At 38.1% G+C, this 27,570-nt stretch overlaps 1 protein-coding gene across 2 annotated transcripts in view; it reads left to right on the top strand.

The window, feature by feature from the left end:
• The window catches only part of CPQ (carboxypeptidase Q), a 409,571-nt gene that overhangs the window by 236,643 nt on the left and 145,358 nt on the right, over positions 1–27,570 (top strand). For both annotated transcript variants that reach the window (XM_045861077.1, XM_045861078.1), the window contains exon 5: positions 21,509–21,620. In XM_045861077.1, coding sequence (XP_045717033.1) covers positions 21,509–21,620 — 112 coding nt within the window. The remainder of the gene's footprint in view (positions 1–21,508; positions 21,621–27,570) is intronic.

The following is a 27,570-nucleotide window of genomic DNA, read 5'->3' on the forward strand; positions in this document are numbered from 1 at the left end:
TTTTCATATGTCAACCAGCTGTAACCTTTTGAAGGTTTCATGAAATCAGCAAATATATAATCCAGTGTGTGAGAAGTGGATATGAACCAAGTCTATTACTGTTGGAGAAATGGCATTAATTTCCAGTGCACATGTGGACCTGAGTCTTAAAATATTTGTTTGAAAAATGTCAAGTGGCTTATTATTTTAGAATATTTTGAGCAGCTTGCTGGTATACTATTTTTACACAGTTGTGCTTCCAAAAGGCTACAGTGTTTGCACATTCACTCTTCCACTTTAATAATTTGTTGAAGTGGCAAAAGCAGTGGGGAAATACCTCAGATTCCTCTTTTTAATAGATTGCATTTCCTAGAGAATATTTTTAAAAATTCTCCTTCACTTTCAGCATTCATTTTAGGCCATGAAACTCACTTGATACCCCAGTGCCTGTCGCTGTCTCACAGGGTGGGGAAGTTCTCCTTGATGCCTCCCAGAGCTCAGTATACAATAGATTGCTCACAGCTAATGGAGAAGCTTATATATTCCATGTCCACTGTCAGCCATCCCGGACGGACAGGGCTCAAGGGACAATGACACTTGAGTACTCTTAGTCACTGGTGGTTGGATGGCCAACAGGGCAGCCCTCCCCCTGGAGGTCATGGTTGCAGCCCAGCAAGGACCACGTGTTGGCAGAGAGAACTGATGTCTCCAAAGTGGATATGGTGGGATCCATGAAGATGTTGGAAAAAAAATAATTAAATTTGTGTTTATCCCATTTCAAATTTCTATTGTTGTATTTCAAAATGCACATAGAATGTTAGTGTTCTGAAGCAGTTTTTAATTACACACGTAATTATTTTGTACACATATACACAGATCTGCTTGAGGACTTGTCTGCTCAGTTCCATTGATCTTAGCTGATATTTGTAAGAAAGATTGACAACTATATTTAAAAAATCTAATCTACCTAATCAGGAAATTGATTGAAGCAGAACACTCTCGTCTATGAATTGTTTGCTTGAGCATGCTTTTCCTCAAGATGAAAGAGTGCCCAGAAGCATGGTTATTTTTTGCATTTATATCCAATTTAGCACCTCTTTCAAGTTAGATTTGCAACTGGAGGAACTTACCATACATTTCTGTAAAATAACCTGTTATAATGGTGCTATAGTCCAGTTTTTAAGAAAATGCAAAAGAGCCTCCTTATTATCTTGTTGTCCTCATTCCATCCTTCTTGGCCTGTAGCAATTCTTCCTTCACTGGTTGCCATATGCTCCTCAACTGTGCCCTCTTCTTGAGGAGGGTCTCCACATGGATTTTCCATGAGTTTGCTCTCTGCCCATCACTCGAGACGACTGAATTGTAGTCAGCCAAGGGGACCTCCAGGTGACTTGCCTTGAGCAGTGGCTGCTCATCTCATGCACTGCAGAGTCCGGGGAGCGTGCTGACCAGCTGATGCTACCAGTGCCACAGACTGCTCCCATCAGGGCTACTGTCCATGACGTGGGCAATTTGCCTCTGTGCAAAAGATATACCTTTGTTTATATCCCCTGGTTAGCCGCCTCCTCCTCCTGTGATCCAGTCTTCAGCACTCATCCTGTCCCCAACATTCTTTATTTAGTAGCCAGATGTTTTTCTTTTTTAAAAAATAGTTGACTTTTATTTTTAGAGAGAGGGGGAGGGATGGTGAAAGAAAAGGAGAGAAACACTGATTAGTTGCCTCCCACACACCCTCAACCAGGGACCTGGCCCAAAACCCAGGCATGTGCCCCAACCGGGAATTAAACCAGCAACCCAACAAACTGACCGCAAACTGGCGACCTTTCCGTTTGTGGTAGGTGCCCAACCCACTCAGCCACACCAGCCAGGCCGTGGACAGATGTTTTCACAAAGTGATCCTTCTCCTTTGGTTCTTTTTTCCAGGACTTTTATGACAGTTACATATTTGCATTACTTTCATTTCAAAACATAATTATTTGATGACTTTTTATTATTAGAAAGATAATTCTACAAAACACATCTTTGTTATATTGACTCTTTCTTGGGACTTCTAGATCTAATTTGGTGCATTTCACTACTTGAAAGGGAATTATCAGCATTTCCAGATGGGTCTGTTTATGAGCATTTAGTAATTTTTTTTGTCTCCTAAATTAGCATGCCCATCTATAACTCCCAAATAAAAATTATAGTAGTATATTTCTGGTACCTCAAGTATTTTCTAAATGACATTCCCTGATTTATTCTGCTTAATACTAATCGATTGTTGTGAAGAAAGTCTTAAGCACTGAAATTTGTTCTGACCCCTGGGCCTTTGTACCAGCTTTCCCTTTGGCAGAAATTCCCTGCCCCAGATCTTCACATGCCAGCCCTTACCACTCAGGTCTCAAATCACACTTTACTTTCTTGAAGAGGACTGTTTCTGGTCACTGAACCCTCACCACTCTGTCACATTGTTTGATTGTATTTTTATTTTATACCATGTGTCTGGAATTATCTTTGCTCACTTGGTCACTACTTGACCTCCAAATAAGAATGTAAGTTCAGAGGAACAGAAGCCTTGTCCTCAGGATCACTGCTCTTCCCCTGGCATGCACACGGAGTGTGTCTGGTACACCGGGGTTTGATACATCTTGCTGAGTGCATTTTGAATGAATAAAGTCTATGTCTGTATGGATACACTCACACAAGTTCTGTCTAGAAGGTATCCAGCCATGTGATATGAAAAATAGAGGCATTTGTTGAAAAAGATACAGGATACAAGAAACATTGTACATAGGACAATGACACCTCAGGCCCCTTCAAAGTAGGCACTTTGGGATCTCACACAGTTCTCCCAATTGCCATCAGCTGCCCCATCGTATTTTCCTGAATCTTATCAAGTCTGAAATCTCTTCCCTTTTCAAAGGTGATTTTAGTTTTGGGAAAAACCAGAAGTCACAGGGCACCAAATCTGGGCTGCAGGGGGGCTGAGTCACCTGGGTGATTTCATGCTTTGCCAAAAAACTGTGTAAGATGTAACACATGAGCTGGTATATTGTCACGATGAAGCTGTCAACCACCAGTTGCCTACAGCTGCAGCCTTCAGAAGTTTCCATGGAGGAAGGTTCAAGCTCAATGCAAAATTTGATACAGATTTGTTGCTCTACTTGCTCAGTTATTTTGAAAGCGAGGCCACACAATTTACATGTTCACTCAGTGGGGACTGCCGCCCCCACTGACTAGTACAGTGAAGTCATCCTTGTTCACACATGTGCGCTCCAGTCCTCTCTCCTTGGCTGCCAGGTTACATCTATGTCATGCAACCCTTTCTTGTTATATTAGCAATGCCTGGACTTTTTCCGGACAGACCTTGTCATATACATAAAATAAAAATAAGTAAACTGAGGTGCTAGGATACAGTGCCATTAGGCTTCACAGAGATGGGTAGGGTAGCGAAACAGAAGTAAAGGAACAAGTGTGCTTGCTTTCTGCTGTACGTAATTCTTTAAACTTTAGGCAGCAAGCTGGAGTAGATCTTTCAAAATGCTACATCTACATACATGAATCTGCAGGACCTACTGTGTGTACGATCAGAATTCTTGTGGATTTCAGTTTTTCATAGAGAATCACTAATTTATATTTCACATGTGGACCAAGCATAAGATAATGTCTGGTATTATGTTTTGTTTTTTTGAAGAATGATTCATTCACTTTATGATGATACATTCATATAAATTGACTAGAATCATAAGCCCCCTTTTTACCTTTATTGTCTGTTTTATAACTTTATCTATTGAATTTGGAGAAGGTTTTGCCTTGTGTTTAATTATTTGTTTGATATTTTTACATTACACTCATAAATAAAATCAGTCTAAAATGTACTGTTCTTGTTTTGTTTTGTTGTCAAGGTAGCACCTTGATAAATGATTTGGCTTAGTTTAAGGATCATCCATCCCTCTACATTGGGTAATACCTGCCTGCCAGACCTCTCACATCTAGTGGCTTAGCGGGTGTGTCTGTGAGAAGGAGAGAGAGCACTTTCTGATTTTTAATTGAATTTCATGATGTTTATTGATTTTCCAAGTTTTCTGTTTCTTCTTAGGTCGGTTTTGGAATTTTTCATTTTCTAGAAAATTATTTCTTTGATCATCCTAAGCATTATTTTTAAAATGTTACATAGTATTTCTATTAAATTAATTTAATTTGGAATGGGGTTTTTATTCAAGTTGTGGGTTTTGTTGACACTCTGAGCCATATATATCTTCATGTGTTTTAGACTTTTGGTTTGCTGGGCCATTTTGAGCAGGATGTTGTAAAGCTGAGTTTACATTATTGTTTGTCTTGTTTTCTCTTCCTCTGGGCTCACTGTCCTCTCTTTGGACTCACAGGGGTGTCCAACCTGTGGCCCATGGGCCACAGGTGGCCCAGGACGGCTAAGAACACAGCCCAGCACATAATCATAAATTCACTTGAAACATTGTGACATTTTTTTGTGATTACATGTTGCAATGTATTAAATGTGTGACCCAAGACAACTCTTCTTCTTCCAGTGTGGCCCAGAGACGCCGAAAGGTTGGACACCCCTGCCTCAAGGCTTTGTGGTTGCCCCCACCTCGCCTGCAACACTGCCAGGCTAGAACCAGGCTTTATTATGTTGTCTCGCACACCTTTCCCGATGGTGACAGTGAGGATCACACATCGTGCGACAGAGCCAGCAGGTGGCTAGCTTCAGTGCCTGGCTGTCATTCACGTCTGTCCAGTTCTCCTCCACAGGTTCCAACTCTTCATAAAGCCATATTGCTTGACATGCGTTTTTGTTTTCAGCCTCCTGTCACAAGCCCAGCGCCCTGCTTGCTCTCAGATAGTTAGCCTGGTTCAGGGCTCCCTCTCTTTAGGGAGGTGCTCAGAGTCCCTTCACCTGCAGGAGCAGAATGCCCCGTCGCTGACTTAGGCCGCTCTCTGCTGACTCCTGCAGGCCTGCTAACTTAGGGCCGCTCTCTGTTTTGTATCCTAGTTCATTTCTAGTCCACAGAGATGCTTCTCTGGTGTTTGGAGCCAAACTACAACCTTTTGGTTTTCACTTTTTATATTTCTTGCCTAACAGCACGTGTTGGAACAGCAAAGGCTCACAAAGATGTAAATTTGCTCTACCATATTAACCAGAAGTCTCACTGTCAACTTTTGAGCATTAATTTATTTCTGGTCCTATTTCTTGTTCAGAGCTCTGTATGGTTCTAACCTTCAATGACACATTAAAAGGGTAATCTTTTAAAATTGTGCTCATTTTTATGTTTATCCCTGAGAGAAAGTTATGTGATACAGTGGCTAAGAATAAACTTCTTCAACAAATTTTTGTGACTCAAGTTGTAAAGGTCAAAGGAATTAAAGGGAATATGTTTTAATTGTGCATTGATTACAAAAGAAATATCTTTTTCTTCAAGGACTTTTGAACTAGACTGATTCTAAGTCACATCTTAATACTAAACAGGAACAAATCAACTCAACTTGACTTGTGATTCTTCACTGTATGTCAAGTCTTGTGAGATTACACATGAAGGTAATTAGGAACTTTCCAGTCTAGTGTTTCTCACCTGAGGGGCTTTGTTTTTCTCAGCAGGTTGGAAGGCTCCCCTGTCCATAGAAGTTCATCAAGTCAGGGATGAGAGGCTTCTTATTTTCAAACTCTGCACATGGCATCCCCTTCCCAGCCCCCCACTACTATAGCAGTGTATTCTTGGCTCCCCACAACTACTTGAGAATCACCCGCAGAGAAAACCGCTCTTCCTGAGAATATACACTATATCCACTGGGCACTCAGATAACAATAACACATGTAATTAAACGCTGAGATGGGTTAGGAAACTAGATGGACTGAGCCTGCACTGGGTGCCAGGCAACAGAGTTAGGTTCTTTGCTGTTGGCAATTGCTGTTATGTGCCCACTGTGGACAGTTGTTAGTGTCTGTGTTTCCATATGTGGAAATGGGAGTTCAGAGTCCAAGCAGCTGAAGGTTCCTGGTAAGTGGAAGAGGTAGACTTCAAATCCTGCTCTGTCCTCTGAAGCGCATGGTTTTAACTACTATGTTGCAAGAGGAATGACAAAGACAAAGTTGAAACATGCCCTACTGTTTTTGCAGTTTACTGAAGGAACATGTGGAGATTAAAATTCATAAACTGTTGGAGTAGAGAGTTGAGAGATGAAACACTGCTCCTTTGATAGGCCATTTAGTTTCTCTTTGATATTTAACTAATGCTACACTTAAATTTGTCTACAATAGCATAAAAAAATGATACTTGCCTTTTGCCATCCACTCCCTGTTCTTGGAAATCTTTGTATCTTCTCTGCAGAGATCATGCTCAAATGACATGTCAGGATATGCTTTTTGCTTCTGGTTTAAGCTTCTCATTTCTCCATGCAATATGCCAGACTTTGAGGGTTTCTCCAAGACTCCATTCTGGACTCTCTGTATTCAAGGCACTCCAGAAAGAGAGTCATTCTGTGCCTGGTCTTCCCAACTCTGTAAATGCAATTGACAGTGGAGTCCTTCATTAGATCAGCCATTCCCAGAACAAAACTGAGGCTTCTCAGTTCAAACACCTGAATTCATTTTCACCCAGTGCTACCTGGTTACCTAGTAACTGCAGACTTATTTAGAGAGGGCTGTGTGTTGGTGATTGCTTGAGCTGCAACTTTTTTTTTCCCCATTTGCAACCTGTTATTGAAACGAAAATATAACTAAGCTATTCATGGCATATGGATGTTTTCAAATGAAATAAGTTCATACTGCTTTAAGTTAGGCTCACCAAACAACATTTAAAAAATATTTGTCATATTTCTAAATACCATGCATGTGCTGTGATTGATTCTCCCACTAAGTCAAACTGGCCGGGCAGAGTACCCCGGGCCTGCGCCTGCTGAAGCCGTCCGTGTGCAATCAAATTGCACTCTTCAACTTCCCAAGTGGCTCCTTCCTAGAGAGAGTCATTTGTAACGTTTGAGGTCACCTCAAAGTAATGATGATACAATCAATAATAGCAACCGTTTAAGGAGTTTAAGCTCCGTGCCAGGGACTTGGACAATGATGAATTTGTAACGTCATCTCATTTAATTCAAAAGCAGTCTCTGCACCACTTGTTTATGAAGCCAGCAGAGGAATGTGATCTAAATAACCTGTTGCTCTGGGTCGGGAGCTCTGGGGTCTATTTTCAGGCCCTGCCACTTAGGAAAATCACTTCAGTTCTGTGTGTGACAGAAGAGTGTTAGCCATAATATCTTCATTTCCAATGCCGACTTTAACTGGTTGTGGGCGTAGGAGCCTGAAAAGGAATCCAGAGTCATTGTATTGTAGGTTTCTTAACTTATGTAACTCCTTACAGTGAAAGAGACTGAGTAAATTCTGGGGACCATCTGGAAGGTTGTTACAGTTTCTATATAATACCCCCCAAATTTATGGTATGTATACATTACAGACTTGACCGCTGTATCTCCAAAATCTAGGAGAATTAGAGAAAGTTCAAAAGGAAACATCAAAAATGATATCATGGGACTATCATTAATGGGTGTAGCAATCTTCATCCTGCAGAGGAAAAAAACACCTCACTTAGAAATGTCTACAAAGTCAGGATTGTTATGTATTATGTACTCGAGAAGGTAATTTTAGGGCAAATAGAAGAAAGTACCATGTGGTAGATAATAAACATATGGGATTTTTTATTTTGGGTACAAAAATAAATCTGAGAACATTCAAGCGAATGCAGAAATGACAGTCCATTGTGAACTACCAAAGGAACCTATCGGCGTGGAGTCCCACTGTATGGTAAGTGATCGTAATTATTGGCTCTCCCTCAGTGGTCCCAATGGAAGCTGATGCAGCGCGGTTCCCATTTAAAAAGGCAAATTTTAAGTCATAAAAAGTTGTGTTTATTATGGCAGATTTCCTGAAGAATAAATTACTAGCAATATAATTTAAAATGTTTACTTTGGGTCAAGTTGAAGAAAAAACATGATAATAAAAATTTATACAAAAAACAATGCTACTATTCCAGGAAAACATGAATAGTTCCTTCTCATTGAATATTGGCCAAGATAAGGCCACTTTTCATTTTATAACCAGAATCTTGTAGTCTGCCATGCACTTTAAGAGTACTGAGCTTGGTGCCCAGCCCCCACTCCTAGCTCGGGTCAGATGCCCTTTCTTCACCTGGTGTGTTCCTTTCATTTCTGCTTCAGCACTGCCAGGGCTTGGCAGCTTACTCCTCTGAGGAATACTGTTCCTTGGCTGGACCTATCAGATTTATTCTTCTGCTAAGCTGAAATCTACCTGCACATACCCTGCACTCACTGGCCTGGTTATACCCAGAGGGCAAATTTTCTCCTCTTGTATATGAAGCATCTACCTTTGAAGCCCCCTCTTCTCCAGGGTAAACACAGTAGTCGCTCTTCAAACAATCTGATTTCCAGACACTGTAAGATCCTTACAGCTCTTCTCTGACCAGTCCATTTGTCAGTACCTGGATGGGGGAGTGGGGGAGAAGGAAAAATGCTTGATTAATTAAAGTGGGAATGTTACTTCACATAACCAGAATTCCATATTTCTATCAGCAAACCCTAAAGTTTTCTTAATGTTTTCCATAGCAGAGACACACTCTTAGTTCAATATGCTCAAGCCCACCCGGGCTTTCTGCCTGTCCCCAGATGAATAGCTATCCACCTACCATCTCAAACTATAGTGGGCACTTTTATATCTTTTCCTGCTGAATTATTTTGTTGGCTGTAAGCTATTATTTCTGTTTCAGAGGATTTTAGAAACTCGATTATTTGGTTCAACATATTAATGATTCATCTTATAATTTTAGCATCTTAAAATTCATAAGCATGTCTCCAAGGTAATGGAAATGTTGAACAAGATTGAACCAGGGCTGAGTTAAGTTAAGTAACTGCTAACATTCAGAATTTAGTAAGAAATATAATTTAGTGAGAATTGTACTTTGATGCTTGTACTTTTATGAATCTTGCTCTAATTCTATAGCCTGTTAAATATACTATTTGTGCTCATAAATACAAGTTAAATTAATAAACACTTATTTGTTTGAGCTTTTTTGTTTCTTCAGAAAATGCACTATTGAGCACAAAATAGTCTTCCTTCTTCCCTCCCTCCCTTTCTCCCTTCCATCCGGTTCCTTCCTCCTTTCTTCCTTTCTTTTCTTCTTTTCCCTTTTTTAAAGGTGTATGACTATTAAAAACATGTGGCTACCACCAACATTTAACTGATGAAACTGTAATCTCATGACAAGTCAAAATACTTACAGGAACATGGACAACCTCATGAGTTCTGACACTAAAAAAATGAAGTCCACAATGTGATAATAATATCACAATATCCATTGATGGAGAAAGTGAGCATTCTTTGTCCATGATGTTCTCTTATTTCAATTCATTTTATTTAGGGAGAGGAGAGCTAAATTATTCTCCTTTGTGGTCTCTGTTATGTTCTGAAAATTACTTTGTATTTTCATTATGTTTTTTTAATTTTTTAATTACAGTTTACATTCAACATTATTTTGAATTAGTTTCAGGTGTGCAGCAAATTGGTTAGACAATCATATATTTTACAAAGTGATCTTCCTGCAATTTCAAGTACTCACCTGGCGGCATACATAGTTATTACGATATTATTGACTATGTTCCCTATGCTGTGCTTCACATCCCCATGACTGTTTTGTAACTGCCAATTTGTACTTTTTAATCCCTTTGCCTTTTTCACCCAGTTCCTCATCCTCCCTCCCCTCTGGCAACCATCAGTCTGTTCTCTGTATCTGTCGGTCTGTTTCTACTTTGTTTATTTGTTTATTCTGTTGTTTAGATTCCACATGTAAGTGAAATCATATGGTATTTGTCTTATTTCATTTAGCATAACACTCTCTAGATCTACCCAGGCTGTTACAAATGGTAAGATTTCATTGTTTTTTATGGATGAGAATTGTTTTTTTCCCTCTCTTTTTAAAATTGTTGTTCAAGTACATTTGCTCCCTTTTCCCCACCACCACTCAAGAATTGTTACTTTTTTTAACAGTAATTGCTCACGGGACCTCCAATCTCTAGGGTCAGTTTTTATGCCTTTTTGTCCAGCAGATAAGTTTCCTGTTCTGTGCAAAGCATGACCATACTTCAAGGTTACTATGGACTTTGAAAACAATCATTTTCAGACTATTGTTTTTGACTTGTGATGTGCAACCATTATAAAGTTAACCAGCCTTTTAGTAATTCTAGCTTCTGATTCTTGTGAGACTATAATTGTTGCTTTTCTTCATTCGGATGTGTTATTCGACTGTGAATATTGAACTTGTTTCAATTTAATATGTTTTCAATGGCATGGAAGAGGATTTTTTTCCCTCTGGTAAATATACAGAATATACCCAAGAAGCTTGGCTTGACAAAGAAGCTTGACTGTCCTGAAGCTAAAAATTAGATTATTCAAAAGTTCTCTATTGTTGCTATGATTATTTGACTGCCTTTTGTTTAAGCTCTAATATATGCATGAAATTTAAGTTGTCTTCAAGTGTTAATATCATAGGAAGCCTTGTAGTTACTGAAAAATTCATTGCCAAATCTTGAGATGGGGGATGGTTGACTTCTGACTTCCCTTTACCTCTGTGGTCCAGAGACATGGCAGGCAGGAGACAACAGAATGACTTGGGTGTCTGAGGTAAAAATACTTTAGGTAACTTTATGTAAACCACACAGACTATCATGGCTGTAATATTTTTCAAAGACTCCTTCCCTCTTCCCAGTTCACCAGGTCTTAGCAGCATCCACGATGACATCCAGTTAGTGCACAGCAGAACACAGAGAAAGAATTTGTCTTAGTTTGTCCTGTGAACCTCTGCAGCCCAGCACAGCCTGGATTCACATCTTCACCTGGGTTTACTTTCTATTTCTTTCCTGTGCCTTTCCCAAAGCTGCCTTGGAATCCTCCTTGCTTCTGCTCTGTCTTCTGCTTCGCCCCCTCTTTCTGTGCTAGTCATCACTTTACTCCCATCTCTCCCTGCTTCTTCCGCCTCTCTCTCCTTCCCTCTCTTTCTTCCTCCCTTTCCTAATCATTCACAAAGTCCCTAAAAGGTCCCACCCTCAAAACAAACTTCTTTCTATCAAGGAAAAACTATGTAAAGAAGTAAATCCATATACTAATCCACACTAATTTGACTTTCTTTTTGTGGGAATTGGTAGAGGAGGAATTAGTGTGTAGCTTTCCATGCACTATGCTTTTCAAAGTGACAGCACTCACATGAATAAGTAAGCCCTGCTCTGTTTTTGGTTTTTATCTCCTAGCACATCAAATACACCAAAGACTGGAGGCTGCAGAATAATGTAAAGACAGAAGCTTCCAGCTGATTTTGCTGACTGACCTCTACACAGCACATTCAGAACATCACAGAAGGTTAAATAATTGAGAACATGTTCACAATCAATAGACAAACAAGCATCAAAAACAGCACTCTATGCTGCATAGGCTTCTGGGATTCTAAAAACCCTTTTTGGGGGGGCCAAAAATAATACTTTAGCTTGTAAACCTAAATGTCAAAGACATTTTTTAATGTTTTTTTAAATTTTTTTTTGTTGGAAGCACCTTGGCCCCCAATCTATAATGAAAGATTATCTTGCTAAATTGAACCATGAAGGAGTCTGAAGAGTACCTAATGCTTCTATTCTTTTTCTTTAAAATCCTACACACCATGCCTAGAACATAGGAGTGAGTGAATGTTTGTAAGAAAAGAGAGGTGATAGCTGTTCACTGTACCATAGTTGGATTGAACCGTGGGAAAGATGATCATCATTGAGCTAGAAGTTGCCTAAGATCTCTGTCTCCCATTCTTCCCCCGAGGTAGTTAAAACACAATGTTGTAGTTCAACCCTGCTGCTCCGCCCGTCCTCTCAAGTGAGACAAATTACCCTGTGGTTGCTTAGGGCAAAAAAGAAGTAGTTCAGAAGCATGGTCCTCTCATGCTAAAGAGTATCATCTCCAGTTGCAACTAGTCATGACATCTGGATGAATCTCAAACAACTCCATTGAATCAGAATGATTTCTTTCCGTAGACATGCTCTGCTGTGCCCCTACTCACAAATCAATACTTAGTAAATTTCAGTCATTTCTTCCAGATACACTGCGATCATCATTTATAATTCTACCTAAGGGCTGGTTTTTGTGAGTCACAGATAAATTAGACCCTTCTTGTCTTTCTCTCAGATATCTGTCCAGTAATGTACTCAGAGACACCAGCCAGGAACAGTCACGGTTTTCCTTTTATGAAGCCAGTCTGAGTGCCCTGCACAAGTAAGAAGGGACAGTCTGGAATGAAGCAGTTCCTTTCAGGAGCAGCGGTGGTGACATGTGAGCATTTGGACAGATGGCCCATTTTCTTGTGGAAGGAGTCTATATCCCGCAAGCTCAGAATAACCAGAAGCTTCATTAAACAGAGCTTGAAGAGAAGGAATCAATTCAAGAGGACCTCAGATGTTTGCTGTGGTGTCTCTGCACACACCCCATGTGTCAGGAGCCTAGCTTTATTCTGTAGAATACCCAGTGTGTCTGCTGGGGAGGACAGTATTTGTTCAAACCTACTACCTGTCATCTGTGCTGGGCAATGGCACAGTATATTCAGCAACTGCCCTCTGAAACCCAAGATGTTGTCTTCAAAGGGTTTACAAAAACATGGATTTCTTGAGAAGTGCCTTCCCATCTGTGTTTAGATTCTGAATTGTGGGAAGATCTTGGCAGCCTGGGTATCCAGGAGATGCTCGAAGGAAAGTCTGTTGAGGTTATGGAGACTTTTCAACGGACAAGTTCCCCCCTTCAAAGTGGCTTGAAGAAGAATTCTTGGAAACAGTCATGGAATATTGGACTAGATGAAACCTTGAGAGATTTTATTTATCCCTTCTATGTTAACTTTCCATCAAAGAGCTAAGAATGTATCTTATTTTAGAAACCCTCCAAGGAGAGGAATTTTCCATAACCTTCCCCCTGTTCACATTCCCCTGTTTCACATCTACAAAGGCCTTCCATCAGAAAAAACTTGATGTTTTATGTGATTCTAATGCTCACTGCTACAGCTCAAACCTGGTCCTTCTGCTTTATCACCCACTGTTCTTATCTAGCACACATGGGGACATCATTGCTGAAGCCCATTATTACATCACTTCTTGGCCTCTTTTCTAAGGTTAAAAAATGAAAGGTCTTTCCCTCCTCTTTTTGCAGGTCATATTTTTCAATTATTTAATCATTTTTGTTGTTGAAACTTTGATTGGGGATTTCCTGTGTCTAAAAATGCATTAAGCTTTGAACTTTGTAACCCAAATACTCATCCCATTACCTCTGACAATACGGCAAACAAAATGAGACTAAGAGAATGAAACAGCTGCAAAGAAAACAAGACATCACAGAAGCAAAAACATGGACAACAGTGTGGTGATTATGGTGGGGGGCGGGGTGTGAGGCAGTGGAAGAGGGGTTAAGGGGGATAAATGGTAATGGAAAATAATACAATAAAAAGTAAAATATTAAAATAAATAAACATGTAAATACAAAAGACTCATAGATTGTACACTTGAAATCTGTATGACTTTATTAACTGATGTTACCCCAATAAATTTAATTTAAAAAAATCACAAAAGCAAAAAATAAAACTGCCAGGTATTTATCTTCCTGGTTCTTTACCGAGCAAAACATTTGTAAAATGAAGCATACTTGAAAGTTAACTGGGCATCTCATTTACTGAGGGTTGATAAGGAAGTACTTGGTCAGGTTCAGATAAATACCTATACAACTCACAATGTAAAATGTATGATGTTAAAAGCAAGAAGATAAGTATGGCCCAAAAGTTTGTGTGTGTGTGTGTGTGTGTGTGTGTGTGTGTGTTTTCTAGTTACTGTGGGCTTTTGGAAATTGTGGAGCTATTATAGCAATAGCTTTCAGTATGCTTCTAAATACAATTATTTCAGATTTTTACAATTAGATTTGATCTCTAGTTGGTATCTACAGGGGATTCAGGTTTTTGGTAACAAGATTATTGTAAGTAAATGTAGACATTTCCCATATTTTTTTCCTTTGTTTTGCAACAGTTGAAATAGGATTAAAATTTTACCCTTTGCAACAATATGTATGTACCTGGAGAAAATTATGCTAAGTGAAATAAGCCAGTCAGAGAAAGACAAAATAGCATGTGATTTCACTTATATGTGGAACCTAATGAACAACTGAACTAGCAAGCAAAACAGAGACAGACTCATAGATGGAGAGCAGGCTGACAGCTATGAGGTGGGGAGATTAGGGGTGGAGGGATTGAGCAAAAAGGAAAAAGGACTCATGGATGTGGACAACAGTGTCATGATGGCTGAAGGAAGCGAGTAAAGGGGAATAAATGGTAATGGAAAAGATACAATATAAAATTTTTTTAAATAGAAATAAGATGAGATAAATCTGACCTTTAGTGTTTGTAATGACTTATAAAACTGTCTGGGCCCCATGCCTTTCAAAGGTATGTCTTTTATAACTCCTGTTACTGTTTAAGATAACACTTATGCAAAAGACTTTATTTACATGTATTTAAAATCTTAGGAAAAACAATAAGAGGATTTCACATGTTCTTACCTGCAGTTTCAGAGGTAGAATACTACCAGTGCCTTAGAAGTCCACTATGTGTTTCTCTGTGATTATCTCCTCCTCTCTGCCCCAACCCTATGTGATATAAACACCATCGTGATTTTGGTTTACCATTATTGTACTTTGCTCTTTGTGATTCTGCCTTCTTTGTATGTATTGACAAAGGTTATATTACTTAGTTCAACTGAATTTTGAAATTTATATTAGGAAATCATGCTCTTTCATTCCTTATGTGATTTTCTTTTTTGCTTTTTCTTCCATATAATTGTTTTGACATTCATATTGATATATGCAATGTAGGTTTATTTCACCACTTCATAATGTTCCAATATATGACTATACCACAATTCATTTCCCTATTCTATTGTCTATGAACATTTTGATTGGTTCTAGTTTGAGGCCTTATGATTGCTTTTGTATGGCCATTTGGTACATATCTCCAAGAACCCAAGTTCCAGAATTCCTCTAATATTGTAAATACATCTAAAGTGGAATCCTTGGATTGTGAGATACATGTGTTCAATTTAAAAGGATCTGCCCAGAGGTTTTCCTAAATGATTTTATGATTTCCGGCTCCGACCAGCAGTGAATGAGAATTCCTGCTGCTCAGCATGTTTGGCAGGGCTCCGTATTGTCAGGCTTCAAACTTTTTACCAGTCAGGTGGGTGACACATGGTATCTTACTGGGGGTTTAATTTATATTTCCATGATCAATAATGGGTCATCTTCCAAATGCTCAATGCCCATTCACAATTTTTCAGTGAGATGCCTTTTTCTCTTTTTTTTCCCCTTTACCTTTTGGGTTGCTTTTCTTTTTCTTGTTGATTAGTAGGAATTTTTTATATACTTTGAATATAAACCACCTTTGGTTATATATGTTATAAATATCTTTTCCTAATTTATAACAAGTCCTCTCATTCTAAGATTTCTCTCGATGAACAGAAATTCTCCATTTTCTCATAGTTGAACGTATGCATCTTTTCTTCATGCTTGGTATTTTTTATATCTTGGTTAAGAAATCTTTCCCTCCCCCAAAGGCATAAAGATGTTTGTCTTTATTTTGTTATGAATACTTTAATTTTTAACTTCATTTAAACATTTAATGCATCTATAAATAAATATATTTCATTTTTAGCATTTTGATTTGACTTTTTAAATGCAGTCTCCTCTCTGATGAAGTTTTCCATCTTTTTCATGAGATCCTTTACATATTAATCATTGTTTGTTTTTTTTTGTTTGTTTGTTTTAAGTCCTGACAGTTTAAATATCTGGACTATATTTTTGTCTGGTTCTGTTGAATACTTTATTTTCTGACAATGGATTTTTAAAATTTCTTATTTTAGACCTCATAATTTTTTATTGGATGCTAAATATCATACATATGAGAGTAGTAGAGTTAAAAGGATAGTATGTATGTCCAGAAATAAGAGTGGAACTACGTTTGGATTTTATTGTTTCTATTCTTACTCTTGGTGCTCACATACCTGAAATTGCTTCAGCAGGGGGCTGCTGCCACTCTGTTTTTAGTACAGGCTTGGGATGTGAGACAAGGTTTCTCAGCCTTGCCCTCAGCTTTCAGCAGACTCTGTAAGCCCGCATCTCAGCAGGTGTCCACTCCTCCCTGTTCCTGCCCTTGACCTCTTACTGCTCTGCCAGTTACTCACTGGAGGCTCCTAGTGGGGACAGTGGTTTCTTGGTTCTCTTGCCCCTCAGTCATAGTCAGGTTCTGTGTGCTGAGCTCTCAAGTGGGGCTTTCTCGATGTTTCTGCCCCTCCTCCTGTGGAAGCCAGTTTCTGTCATGAGTCATGAGAGCTTGTATTCCGCCCCTCACCCAGTGGCCCCAGAACTCTGCTTTACATCAGCGTAGAACTCTGGGTGTCTGCAGGCTTCCTGTGCTCCCCCAGGGGCACACGTGTTTTTCCTAGAGTCAGTGCAGAGTTGGGGTGCAATTTTCTACCTCTTCCCCCGTGCCTGGGGCTGCCTTGCAGGACAGTTTTCTGTGTCTCCTTCAGAGAGAAGGGTCCTGGGGCCAGGTATGTTTGCTGCCTGCCTCCCAGCAGCATCTGTCACCATCTGCCTCACCAAGGCGGGTTCCACCATGGCTTCCGACCTGCTGCCGATGTTTCTTGTGAGCACCTGACCAGACCTGTAGAAAAGATCAGGGAAACAGGTACCTACTGTCCTTATATGAGAAGTTCCCAGGGTTTCTAAACTTTCATGTGAACCCACATTCACCCTTTAAGAATTTGTTAACATTTTTAGTTGTCTTCTTCCTTCCTGCATTTATGACTATTACTTCTCCCCTCATCCCAGCTGCCACACACCGGCACTGCTAAAGGCAAACTCCATCTCCCCTTGGCTGTGCCCCATCTCTCCTTGGATGGACTCGCTATCTTCTGGGATTCATTTTCTCCAGTTTACTTGTGATCTCACCTCTCTAGTAGGTTTGATGAAAGTCCTGATTTTATCCATCATCAGGTGTCTTCCACCGTTAGAATGGAGACTAACGTCTTTGGTGGCTATCTACATTTTAAGAAGAAACAGACTGATTTTTTCCTTTCTCTGCCACCACCAATCTCTAGTCTCTTCCTGACATTTTTAAACAGCACTTAAAACTATCCCTATATTGTATTTATTTATTGTCCATCTCCCTCATCAGAATATAAATTCCACTGAAGAAAAATATTTGCTCATTCACTTCTGTATCTCTAGCACATGGTAAAAACTCAATAAAAATCATTGACTAAATGGATTGATGAATGCCAAAGATCAGGAAATTTTCTCTAATAAGCATTAGCTTATTGTCATAAGAACATATGTCCTATGGGACTGTTTCCTCTTCCTTGCTCTGCCATACTTTTTGCATGTCCCAAAATGATCATGCTCTACTTTATCTTTTAATCAGGCAAATCTATGTGGACTCAGTGACACTGTAAGCTCCAATAACAAAGAACTGAAGGGCTTGTCCTTGGGGCTGCTCTCTCTCTACCCTGGGTTCAGTCTGCCTCCTCTCACACGCACAGCTGGCCTGCAGGTGATTTTGTGTCACCAGCGGGCTAACCCTTCACCATAGCAGCCTCTATCCTGTGCATTTCTGGCCTGCTGCTCTGGGTTCTTCGCCCTTCGCCCAAGGCTGAATCTTTGATAGTCAGGGCTACCATGTGCCTCACAAATCACAAACTCAACACTTCAGAGCAGCACGGTTCCCATTCTGCCCTGCTAGCTGCTGTTTTGTTGTGGCTGCTATTGTTGTTTCTGTTGTCTTAATAATTGTTAATTCTCTACTGCATACAGAAGAGATGGCGGTGAAGAGGAAGTTGGAGGGTGGGGGATTGCTCAGTGCTCTGCCGGCCTCCCAGCAGCACACGAGGCAGGTGGAAGGGTGGATGCCTGGCTTCTCTGTTGGTCCTAGGCCATGTCATTGCTGTAGGAGCACTCTGTCTACATCTGGAGAGAGAGGCAGTGAAGGGACTCTGCATTGGCCTATCTTTTATCAAGTGGTTCTTTGTCATGAATTGGGGTTTACAGTATCTCTGGGTAGCCTTTTGTTTTTTGAATGCTTAAATCAGATGCAAATATATTATAATTAATATTCATTTCTGCCTGACCCAGACATAAGACATGGTGAGTTTGTATGTTTTGCTGGGTTATCCTTTGTGGGGCTGCATTAAGGCATGCTAGCCAGACACCACATTGAAGGAGACCTCGTGCACTATTATTCCTAAGTGTATGTTGAAGCTGCTGTTATGGTTAGGAAAATTCAAGTTCATTAAAAATTCCACTGAATTTGAAGGAGCTTGTTGTCATTACTTAGTTTTTCAATCAATCAATATTAAAAGTGCAATTACTATCTCATGGTAGTGCTCAATTTTTTTCTGATTTAAAAATATATTAAAACAAGCTCTTATAATCTAAATGGTTCGTGATCATTCTTCCACAGCACTGTGCCAAAGACATTGTGTTATGGGATATCGTTTAATTTCCTATTATTCAAAACCATTTCCCATCTTTTGACTATTAGTTGAAATGGAAACATTACCTAAAACATGAAGAAATGTGATTTTAAAACAACCTCAGTTATTCTGAAAGAAATCTGAAGGATAAAATAATAGCTGCCTTCATTGAATTACTCTTATTGTTATTGGAGAAAGTTTATTAAAACATATTTTGACACTTTCTCTCCACTGGAACTTTAATTTCACTGGGAAAGTGGTTCTGAGGGTGGTGGGAATGTTGACTAATGTTCATTCCACATGAGATTACACCACTTTCTGAATCAGAGTTTCTGGCTATTGCAATTTTTTTTTCTTTTCCTTAGAAACAATCCATTTGGGTTCATTACATGGCCATTTGTTGGGCCGGATACTGTGCTTGTTTGTGACTACAGTGAAGTCATAGTAGGCTGGGTCTGGCTGTATATACAGAGTCAATGGGAGACCATGCAGCTGCTTGGGGAGGCAAGCAGTGCAAGGGGTCACCCTGATGTTCCAACCCAAAAGCCTGCTTTCCCAAAGTCATGGGTGTTTCGTTAATCCTCAAGAAGGTTTGTTTAACTTTGACTGACTTACTACATCCTGAACATAGACATCAATTCTGATGAGCTTGTTTTTTTTTAACTTTTTATGGAAGTGTAATATTCTAAGAGAAAAGTACACAAATCCTAAATGTATAACAAAACAAACTTTTACAAACTGAGCACATCTGTGTAACTGGTCCCCAGATCAGGAACTATAACATGCCGAGCATCTCAGAAACTCTCCTTGTAGTTTCTGTCACCAACCCTCTTTGCCCAGGGGACTGCTCTTATTTTGCTTGTCTTTATATTTCATACAAATGGAATTATACATGGTATATTATTTTGTCTGGCTTCTTTCATTCTTTGTTACATTTATGAGATTCATGTACATTCACCATGCATGGTGCCTGTTCGTTCTTCCTGCTGTGCAGTGTTGCATCGATCCATACGACAGGAGTCGTTCATTCTGCTGTCAATAGTTCCCTTCTTGAGAAGGACATAGAGGCGATTATGAATATTCAAGGCCATCTCTTTTGGTGAAACTATATACACACACAACATTTCTGTTGGATATTTCCATAGGAGTGGAATTTCTGGGTCATAGGGTGTGTGTGTGTCCAAATTTAGTAGATAAGCCAGTTTCTCAGAGCGGTTGTGTACATATACTCCCCCCAGCAATGTGTGGGAGTTCCGGCTGCTCCACCTCCTCCCCAGTATTTGCCACTTTCTGTGTTTTTCTGTTTGGTCATTTCGGTTAATATGTACTGGATGTGGTTTAATTTAAATTCCTTTGATGATAATGAACCTGAGCACTTTTCATATGATTACTCATAATTTTTAAATTTATGTTTGTAAATTGTCTAAATATTTTGTTCATTTTTCTATCAGTTGGCTTTCTTTTTGTTGGTGTTTATTAGGAATTCTACATACTGGAGATGTGTCCTCTGTTTCATATGTGTACTGGAAGTATTTTCTCCTCTTCTGTGGGCTGCCTTTGCACTCTTCAGCGGGGTCTTTGGATAAACAAGTATCCCTAATATTTAAAAAGACCAGTTCATTATTTTTTCTTTTATGGTTTCTACTTTGTGAATCCAGTTTAAGAAATCTTTTTCTACTCCAAGTTGACAAAGAAGTTCTACACTTTCCCCTAACCCTTTTGTTTAGATTTATAATTCATCTGACTTAATATTCATATGTAATATGATACAGAGATCAAGATGTTATCAACTCTTCCAGGTTAGGGACTTGAACCGAGGTCCTTCTGCCCAGTGCCATTCATGCCAATAGAACGTGCCTGAGTTCAGTAAAGCAGGGCAGAAACTTTATTCTTTGATCAAGCAATAGAGAAGGGTGAGATCATGCTCTAACAGCACCTTCTCCCCAGCTGGCAATGAGCCTCTGTATTTATAGGCTGTGACGTGGAGTCATTAAATTCTTTTAAGAATGCATGCTTATTCTTCTGTTGCACTTGGCCCTTGGCGATGATGCCCCATCACCATCCTGGTCTTTGTACCTGGCACTTTGGTCTTTGTGCTCAGCCCTCCCCATTTTGCAGTTGGGAATCCTTTTCAGTTCTTCTAAGCAAGCATAGTCCATGACATACTGTAGGTACTGAGAAACAATAGGTTATTTTGGATAATAACTCAGCAACGAAGATACTTTTTCCCATGTGGACATACTAACCCAGCATCATTTTATTTAATTTTAAGCTTCTTTAAAATGTAACCATAAAATGTAGTTCCATCAAACTTTTTTTTCCTGGAGAGAATTACTAATGATTCTCAAAACTTTTAAACCTACAATGATTTAAATCTATAATATAATCTATAAATTATTTCACACTAATGTAAATTGAAATTTTTCTTAAAAGTTTTCTGTTAACTAGAATTTAGTTTGTAGCTTCAGCAATTTATTTATTCAACACCAGAGTGATTTAAAATGCACAAAATACAATCACTTTGTTAAATAAATTTTTGTTTTTATTTTTTCATTTGAATTTAATTTAACACATGTTTATCATGTGACTGTTAGAATTTTGGACAGTTGAGAATAGAGTTGAAGTTCTGAGCTCCATTTTTGTGTCATATAATAAAATTGTCAAACATCTGTCAGTAATAAGCCATTTTTCTTAGTATTCCAAATTATATTGATAAAGAGAAGTATAAGATGAGAACTTGAATTACTATTAGGATGACCTTACATCCTTTTGTGTAAGACCTCTATACTAAGTTTTCCACTAGTAATGACATAGATATTTTAAGGCATAAGAATAGAAAAAATACAAAAGTTTCATTTCTGTATTTGAATGCTTATAAATCTTCCTCTTTTATAATGTCATTTCTGCTTAGTCTTATTTTTGTCTCTTTTTGTTATTCTAGGTTGTACTGGTCAGTGGACATCTGGACAGCTGGGATGTTGGGCAGGGTGCCATGGATGATGGTGGTGGAGCCTTTATATCATGGGAAGCACTCTCACTTATTAAAGATCTTGGTAAATATTTAGAAAGTTGTTAACCAATGTGTGAGGGTCTCAGTAGTGACATGTTTAACTCAACACACAAAATATTCAACAGATTAGTTACTCTGGTATGTTCAAGGAATCTCCTGAGGTTATATGCTTCTGTCAGTTGATTCCCAAAAAGAACTAATTTGTCCCCTCAAAGAAAGCAGTTTTTATTTAAGTGTCTGCCAGACAACCAAAGTATCCAGTATGATCAGCCACTGGGGAAAATGAACAAGCAAATAAAACTTAGCAACTGCAACTACATCAGCTAGAGACTATGTAAGGAAACTATGACAAAATGCAAAGAAAAATCAGCAGCTCCCTCTACTTGCTTTCCCTTGTTCATGTTTTTTTTAATTGTGTTTTTTTTATTCTCATCTCTCTATTCTCCTCCTTTCTTAATAACTATCAGTTTTTCTTCTGTATTTATGGTTCTATTTCTCTTTTGTTTTGTTTTTAGATTCCACATATCAGTGAAATAATATGGTAATTGTCTTTCTCTGTCTGACTTATTTCACTTAGCATAAGATACTCTAGGTCAATCCATGTTTGTTGTTGTAAATAACAAGAGTTCATTCTTTTTATGGCTACATAATATTCCAGTGTGTGTGTGTGTGTGTGTGTGTGTGTGTGTGTGTGTGTGTCTAGATTGCTTTCATACCTAGGCTGTTATAATACTAGTGCTACAATGAACATAGGGGTGCATATGCCATATGAAGTAGCATTTTGTTTTCTTTGGTTAAATACCCACTAACAATGCACGAGGGTTCCCTTTTCTCCACATTATTACCAGCACTTGCTATTTGTTGATTTATTGATGATACTCCTTCTGACAGGTATGAGGTGATATCTCATTGTGGTTTTAATTTGCATTTCCCTGATAATTAGTGATGTTGAACATATTTTCATATGTCTATGGGCCATCTGTATGTCCTGTTGGGGAAATGTCTATTCAGGTTCTTTGCCCATTTTTTAAATTGGATTGTTTGTTTTAGGAGATGTTAAGTTATATTAATTCTTATATTGGGTTGGCCAAAAAGTTTGGTTTTCTCCATAAGACAGCTTCAATAGCACTTAGTTGTCTAGCTTCATTTGAAACAATTTTGTTAGATTATATTGGTGAATTTTTGCATAGCCATTTTAATATTGAAGATGGAAAAAATAAACAACATTTTCAGCATATTATGCTTTATTATTTCAAGAAAGGTAAAAATGCAACTGAAGTGCAAAAAAAAATTTGTGCAGTGTATTGAGAAGGTACTGTGACTGATCAAATGTGTCAAAAGTGGTTTGCAGAGTTTCATACTGGAGATTTCTTGCTGGACAATGCTCCATGGTTGGGTAGACTAGTTGAAGTCTATAGTGATCAAATCAAGACAGTAATTGAGGATAATTAGCATTATACCATGTGGAAGATAGCCAACATACTCAAAATATCCAAATTAATAAAGTTATTGCTGAAAATTAAAAATGTATCTTTTAGTTTATGGAAAAACCTAAACAAACTCTTTAGCCAACCCAGTATTGTAGATATTAACCCCTTATCAGATGTATCGCTCGGAATATCTTCTCCCATTCAGTAGGTTGTCTTTTTGTTTTGTTGATGGTTTCCTTTGCTGTGCAAAAACTTTTTAGTTTTCTGTAGTCCCATTTGTTTATTTTTCTTTTGTGCCTTTGCCCAAGCAGATATATTTAAAAATACATTTCTAAGAAGTTTCTCAAAGAGTTTACTGTCTGTTTTCTTCTAGGAGTTTTATGGGTTTTGGTCTTACATTTAATTCTTTACTTTTTCTTGAGTTTATTTTTGTACATGGTGTAAGAAAGTGGTCCAGTTTTATGTTTTTTATTGTATCTGTCCAGTTTTCCCAGTACCACTTATTGAAGTGACTGTCTTTATCCCGTAGTATATATTTCCTTGTCTCCTTTGTTATAGATTAATTGGCTATATAAGTGAGGATTTATTTCTGGGCTCCTTATTCTATCCATTGATCTATCTACATATTTGTTTTTATGCCAATACTAATGCTATTTTGATTATTATAGCTTTGTAGTATAGTTTGAAATCAGGAAGTATGCTACCTCCTACTTTGTCCTTTCTCGGGATTTCTTTGGTTATTTTAGATCTTTTGGGGGTTTATATAAATTTTAAAACTAGTCATTCTAATTTTGAGAAAAATGCCTGTGGTATTTTGATAGGGATTGCATTGAATATGTATATTAGTTTAGGTAGTGAGAATATTTTAATGATAGTAATCCTTCCAATCCATGAGCAAGATATATCTTTCCCTTTATGTGTATCTTCCTCAATATCATAATTTTCAGAGTACAGGTCTTTCACCTCTTCCCAGATATTTTATGTTTTTTATTGCAATTATAAATGTTACAGTTTTATTAATTTCTCTTACTGATTATTTGTTATTGGTGTATAGAAATGAAACAAATTTCTGTATATTGATTCTGAATCCTCCAAATTTACTGAATTCATTTACTAGTTCTAATAGTTTTATGGCAGAGTCTTTGGGTTTTTCCATATATTCATATATTATCATATCATCTTCAAATAATGAGTTTCACTTATTCCTTTCTGATTTAGACTTCTTTATTTCATTTTCTTTTCCGATTGTTGTGGCTAGCACTTCTAATATTGTGTTTAGAAGTAGTGATAGTCGGCATCCTCACCTTATTCTTGATCTTAGAGGAAGCATTTCACTTTTTCTCCATTAAGTGTGATATTAGCTGTGGGTTTGTCATAAATAGCCTTTATTGTACTGAGATATGTTTTTTCTAAACCCAGTATTTTGAAATTTTTTTATCATAAAATGATGCTGAATTTTACCAAATGCTTTTTCCCTCTCTATTGAAATGACCATATGGTTTTTATTCTTTATTTTGTTAATATGATGTATCACACCAATTGATTTACAGATGTTGGACCATCCTTGCATTTCAGAGATGAATCCCGCTTGGTCATGGTATATAATCATTTTACTGTATTATTGAATCCGGTTTGCTAATATTTTATTAGGATTTTTGTGTCTCTGTTCATCAAGGATATTTGCCTGTGGTTTCATTTATTTATTTATTTTTGCCTTGTCTTTGGTCTTCCTTTTGAGGTAATGTTAGCTTTATAGGATAAGTTTGGGTGCATTTCTCTCTCTTCAATTTTTTAAATTCCTTGTTAATTTTAAAGACATTATCAGGCTGTTTGTATAGCTTTACCACAGTTTCTTCCACGACACAAGTCAGAGAGAGGAATATAGGACTGAAGGAATGATTCCTACAGCCATAATAGGGAATCCAGGCTTTAATATTGGGCCTTCCAGGTAAACCTAACACGGGAAAGATGGGCAGACGTAAAAAGGAAGGGCTGATAGTGAAGGCAGTTTTTTGACGACCTTAGTGACAAACAAAAACCATACATTTTTGTCATTGTGTGCTAGTCCAAAAGGTGAATTTGGAGTGAGGTTAGAAATAATGAAACAGCCTGAAGTGGGAGTTCCATGACTGAATTAGGAGAACAGTGGTGGTTTTAAGATGCCTCATCAGCAGAATGTTTCACATTAGAAGTTTGGAATATCCTGAGTTTCAAAGTAAAGATCAGAACAGTCCCTTTCATGAAAGCTTTCCATTATTTACTCAAGTACATATGTGTTTAAATTTGTATTTTCTTCCAGCTTTTAATGAACACTTCTGATCTTGTAAGTTGTCCCATTAAATAATTATTTCTCTTAAGAGTTGATTGCTGAAATTGTGATTCTTGATGCAATTTTTTGGTGTACTATTTTGATTTATGCCTTATTTATGTTTAAAAAAATGGAGAAGTGGAAAGGTTGCTGTCCATTTGTTTTTACTTATTAAACAGACAGCTAGCTATCTCTCAACCTTGGCCTACTGACATTTGGGGCTGGATAACTCTTTGTCGTGAGGTCTGTTCCGTGCACTATAGGATGTTTAGCAGTATCCTGGCTTTTACCTACTAGATACCCATAGCCCCAACCGCCCCCCCCCCCAAGCCGTGACAACCAAATATGTCTTCAGACATTGCCAAATGTCACCTGGCAGTTTAGGGGCAAGAGGGGCACTTTCCCCAATAAAATAAACTAATAGAAGACCTAAATACAGGGTCATTTTTGTGGCTGGGGGGGTGGAGAGAAATCTAACCAGAAGTATAAGTGTACTTATACTATATACTTGTATATAGTATATACTTGCACTTTTAACATCATTACTATACTGCACATCTACTATGTGAAAGCATTTTGCAAAATCTGGGCACACTGAAAAGTATAAGGGGTCCTCTATTCTTTTTTCAATTTAAATTTTATTTTTCACTTATATGTAACACAATATTATTTTAAGTTGAAGACATACACATGTAACTACATGTATAATTATCAACATAGGCATAATTTCAAAGTCTGCTTTTAGAATCGGGTAATGTTTGAGAGAGATAAATTGTCCAACACGTAAAACTGAAAAAATGTGAAAAATGCACATGCCTTCAGAGAAGACCTGGGAGACTCTGTGTGTGAATTCTCTCCCCCTCTCCCTTTCCTTCACAGTTACTCCCTTGGCTATTTGTTCTCGCTGTCCTTCCCTTCATTCTGGAATGAGGTGGGTTCTAGAGATGGGGCAGGCAGATACCAAACATTTTTTCTCCTTATAAGGCATAGATAGTTATCTTGGAAGGCAATTTTATTTCATTGTGTTCAACCAGCTTGGATGGAAGGAGAATGGTAGGATGCAAAGAGAACTGTACCCATTTGAATTGGATTTCAGGTCATGCTGTGCCACAAACTATGTTTTTTGGTCTCAGGCAGGTAATTTGAACTCTCTGAGCTTCGCTTTCTTCATCTCTATTCAACGGTAAGCTTCCAGGGCATTATATCTGCTTTAGGTGGGAATAAAGATCATTTCTTCTCTAGGCTTTGAATCTCACTTCTTCAGTACTCAGCATGGGACTCTAAATCACTGCTAATTGAGTTGAATTCAATTGCATGGATAAATGTCAAACACCATGCAAAGGTGATGTATTTTTTTTCCAGCTCTGAAAGTACACTGACTGCAGTAGCTTTTGATAGCTAGTAATCACTCTCCTTTAATTCAAGACTTAACTCTTCTATGTTTCTGAAAACCTATGTAAACATATGAAAAAAGTCTAAAATAAAGACTAATATTTTATTTCTTTTGAGTAGGTGTTAAAAGGCAGTATGCATAGTGTACTGTTTAAAAAAGCACAAGGTTCCATGGTCAGACTGCCTGGTTTTAATTCCAGCTCTTCAACTTACTAGCTATGTGGCCTTGGGCAAGTTTCTCTGCCTTTCTGTGCCTCTATTTTCTCATCTGTGAAATGGGATAATGATAGTTTCTGTCTCATAAGGTTGCTTTGAAAATTAACTAATCTATTCACATAATGTACTTAGAACAGTACATTACCCAACCCAAGTACTTATAATAAGCATGACTCTGAAGGTACCATATTTTTATGAAAGGGAGGGTGCTCATTTTTTAACCCCATCCCCATTAGTGATTACTTTGTCTCCTAACTTAATATGTTGGTTATACTGATGTAACTATAGGACCAGCTGCTATGGTATCCCTAAATATTCTTTCCCTTCACTTTTTAAGTTGTCATCCCTTGTATGTTGGAAATTTAGTGACTCCTTTACTTTTTTTGTTTTCATTCTAAATTTTCAGGAGTCTAAATCTCTCCTGGTCACTTTGTGCTTCCACTTCCTGCTTAGGCTGAATGATAGTCTCTACTCCGTACCTCACTTCCTGTGATGGCACCATTGAGTCTGACTCTTTAATTTCAAAATTAAAATGAGATTGTGGACTCCTATTTGTAGATTGCGTATGTGTTCTAATGTGAAGAACAAGCTCCAACATGAGACATATGAGTTCTAGATGACTATCACTGACATACTTGAATAAGAAA

The sequence above is a fragment of the Phyllostomus hastatus genome, unplaced genomic scaffold, assembly GCF_019186645.2.
Source record: "Phyllostomus hastatus isolate PE091 unplaced genomic scaffold, TTU_PhHast_1.1 phas_scaffold_21, whole genome shotgun sequence".
Classification (NCBI taxonomy): domain Eukaryota; kingdom Metazoa; phylum Chordata; class Mammalia; order Chiroptera; family Phyllostomidae; genus Phyllostomus; species Phyllostomus hastatus.